This window comes from Hemicordylus capensis, chromosome 14, assembly GCF_027244095.1.
Source record: "Hemicordylus capensis ecotype Gifberg chromosome 14, rHemCap1.1.pri, whole genome shotgun sequence".
Classification (NCBI taxonomy): domain Eukaryota; kingdom Metazoa; phylum Chordata; class Lepidosauria; order Squamata; family Cordylidae; genus Hemicordylus; species Hemicordylus capensis.
Window position 1 is genome coordinate 12,000,563 of NC_069670.1, and position 3,349 is coordinate 12,003,911.

Sequence of the window (3,349 nt, forward strand, 5' to 3'; positions counted from 1 at the left end):
TCCTCCCCAATTTTAATCGCCAACTGTTGAACAATCATTTCAACATATTTGTATATTAAATGCCACTGGTCTTCTCTTCTCCACAGAGTTTATGCATGTCGGTTTTGAGGGGTCACCGAGGATTACGCCCAGTCAGTTTTAGGGGTCGTTAACCCACGGCTCGCGGGCTCCTCGCAGAATTCGTAATTGCTCTTGATGAAGCCAAGAAGAGTTGGCCTCCAATTAAACCTAGCCCCCTCAGTTTCCTCATGGCTTGTGGCCGGCTTGCAGTGTTCAGTATGACTTGCACTGTGGTTATGGAGGCCTGGGGTCATCTTTGGATTATTCCGTTTCCTTGGCAACTGGTCATTCAGGCCGGGCACGAGGAATCTATCTCAACGGTTTTCTGCGCAACCAGTGTTCTAGATTCTGCCCACACCATTTCCTAGCGCCGATTGTGAGGTTGTGAAGGCCAAAGCATGGTCGGCAACCTCTCCATCCACTGTGGGCTTCCCTGACTCTCATCGGCTTCCTCTGGTTGATATAATCTGTACCTCGGTTGTATTTTAGATGCCCAAGTGAGATCAGCACGAGAACTTACATGCATGTACATGTCTTTGACATTCAATGCTATTTTATTTTTCAAAGTCAAAACAAAACTGCTGTCTGGGCTGAATGTTCTGTACAAAGCTGGTGTGTTCAGAAGAGCATGCCCACTCGTGGCCAAGTGGAGCCCACAGGTGTGTGAGAGGGAACCAAGCCTGGGGCAAGAGACATAGAGAATATATGTCAGAATATATAGGGCTGTGTGAAGCATTGGTGATCAATTCAGGGGCAGATTTGTGCTTTGTGGAGCCAGCCCAGTTTACTGTAGCTCCTATCTGAACTCTGATTCAAACTCCGAAGCATTGCACAGCCTGAAGAATATAATCACAAGTCAGGATCCAGCTTGTCTGATTCAGGACCCTGGACAGTTCCTGGGAGGAGGCCACTTATGTCAATGGGAGCTCAGGTTCAACCGACTTCTTTTATGCACCTGGGGGTTGTATTTCAGGCATGCGGAGTCTGAAAGGGGCAGCAGCATAGAAAACTACCTCTCCTTCAACCATTAGGGAGGGCTTAATCAATTTCTTGGATATTGCTGAAGTGGATAGACTTGAATGACAATATTTGTTGAAGGACTGACTTACCCTAAAAACTTTAGCTGAAGAGACTTGCTCCTTTTTGAAATGTCCTAGTAATCTGATTATATGCATGGAACATTAGAGAGACGTTACTTTCTGCAGGTTGTGGCAAGGGAATAAATTAAAAACTCCTGAAAACAGAGATGCTCACGGAACCAAGTGCAGTGGATTATAATTTCCTCTCTAGCACAAAAGTGGCTGTTTGAACGGGTGTGTGTGTGTCTAAACGATGCTCTGAGGTAGCACAAATTCTCCATGCAGACATTCTGAATGCTGTGACCTATTTAGAACATGCAGATTAGCACATTTCTGTCTGTTAGCTTCTATCGCAGAATGAACCAAACAGAGCGAGGCAGGCGCGGAAGCCGTTGGAAGACCTTCTCCTCCTTTCCTTCCATCTGCCCTTGGCTTCGATTTGGCCTCCCCGCCTCACTCTCACCCACAGAACGTGGGGTGTTCTTTTTAAAAATGAGAGCTGAAGCATTGGACTGCTGAACTGTCTTGCAAGTAAGAGACCATGGAACAGTGATGGATGCACAGCCCAGGGTGTGTGACCTTAAAGTCCAACCACTCTGGGTTGCTTTATTTCCCTGGTGATTATTTTCCTCCCCTGGAACATTCTCTTCAAGGCTGCTTTGATTTCTTTGTTTCTCAGGCTGTAGATAATTGGATTAAGGAAGGGGGTTAAGACGGCATAGACGATGGCCAGCGCCCGGTCGTAATCCAGCGAATAACTTTTCGTCAGCCGGACGTACATGAACAGAATGCTGGAGTAGAAGAGCAGGACGACGGTGAGGTGGGCAGCACACGTGGAAAAGGCCTTTTTCCTCCCCGTCGCTGTGCTAATCTTCAGGATGGCTCTGATGATCTGCAGATAAGACGTGAAAATCAGGAAGAAGGTGGCTAGAATTTTGCAGGCGTTGACGACAAAATCGACCAGGATGTTGACGGAGGTGTCCGTGCAGGCCAGACTGAGCACAGGTGGGAAGTCACAGAAGATGTGTTCAATTCGGTTGGGGCCGCAGAAAGGCAGCCGGGAGACCAAGACGATTTCGGCGATGGGTCCTAACAGGCCGCAGACCCAACAGCTGGCAGCTAGTTTGATGCACATCTGGGTGGTCATGATGGAGGGGTACCGTAGCGGGTTGCAGATGGCCAGGTACCGGTCGTACGCCATCGCCGTCAGCAGGTAGCACTCGGTGGCACCCAACGAATGGAAGAAATAGGTCTGCAGGAGGCAGCCACTGAAGGAGATGCTCTTCCTTTCAGTGAGCAAATTGGAGAGCATCTTGGGGATGGTGGCTGCCGTGTACCAGATCTCCAAGAAGGACAAGGTGCTGACGAAGAAATACATGGGGGTGTGGAGCCGGACATCTGTGCGAATGACCATGAAAATCAACACGTTGCCAGAGACGGTGAAGATGTAGATGAGGAGGAGCAAGAGGAAGAGAGGTCTTTGGAATCGCTGAAGGCTTGGGAAGCCCACCAGGATGAACTCGGTGACCTTGGTCTGGTTGAAGGTTTCCATGGCATCTCAAAGCTGACCTACAGAAATGAGATGCGGTGATAACGATAAGCCGGGCAGATGTTTAATTGTTTAGAAAACAATTTTGAAAACACATCTTTAAAAAGAGGTTTTTAAACATTTTATCTGTGGTGGATATTTGGTAGGTTCTTTAGTTTTTATAGTTCTCAGTTTTTAGCTTTTTATTAATAACTTTTACCTGGAAACTTTTTTTAAAAAAATGGTTCAGATGTGGCTTCAGCCTGGTCTTTTAACTTGTTCAACTTTATTAATCTTTCATTGTATCTATTTTATTAAAGTTGTGAGTCTCCCCGAGCAGTAGTGTACTGGAGGGGTGGGTTATAACTATTTTAAAATAAATAATACATAAATGTGATAGAGATGACGCTGCAAGCAGATATCCGTAAGGCTCTGACTATTAAGGATTCTGAAGGCTGTCTCTCTGCAGAGGTGGAGAAGGCTGAAGGGGGCTGGTCTGGGGGTGGCAAGCATGCATTGCTCCCTTTGCTAAGCAGGGTCCACCCTGGTTTGCATTTGGATGGGAGACTGCATGTGTGAGCACTGTAAGATATTTCCCGTAGGGGATGAGGTCGCTCTGGGAAGAGCATCTAGGCTCCACGTTCCCTCCCTGGCAGCATCTCCAAGATAGGGTTGAGAGAGA

At 47.3% G+C, this 3,349-nt stretch overlaps 1 protein-coding gene across 1 annotated transcript; it reads right to left on the reverse strand.

Moving 5' to 3' along the window:
* Positions 1–1,719: 1,719 nt before the first annotated feature.
* Positions 1,720–2,691, reverse strand: LOC128337271 (olfactory receptor 6N1-like). The gene has a single exon (XM_053278061.1). It carries the CDS (start codon positions 2,689–2,691, stop codon positions 1,720–1,722), a length of 972 nt encoding a protein of 323 aa, XP_053134036.1.
* Positions 2,692–3,349: the final 658 nt, after the last annotated feature.

Coding starts and splice junctions, on each gene's coding strand:
- LOC128337271 (XM_053278061.1), bottom strand. CDS start 2,691: ATGGAAACCTTCAACCAGACCAAGGTCACCGAGTTCATCCTGGTGGGC.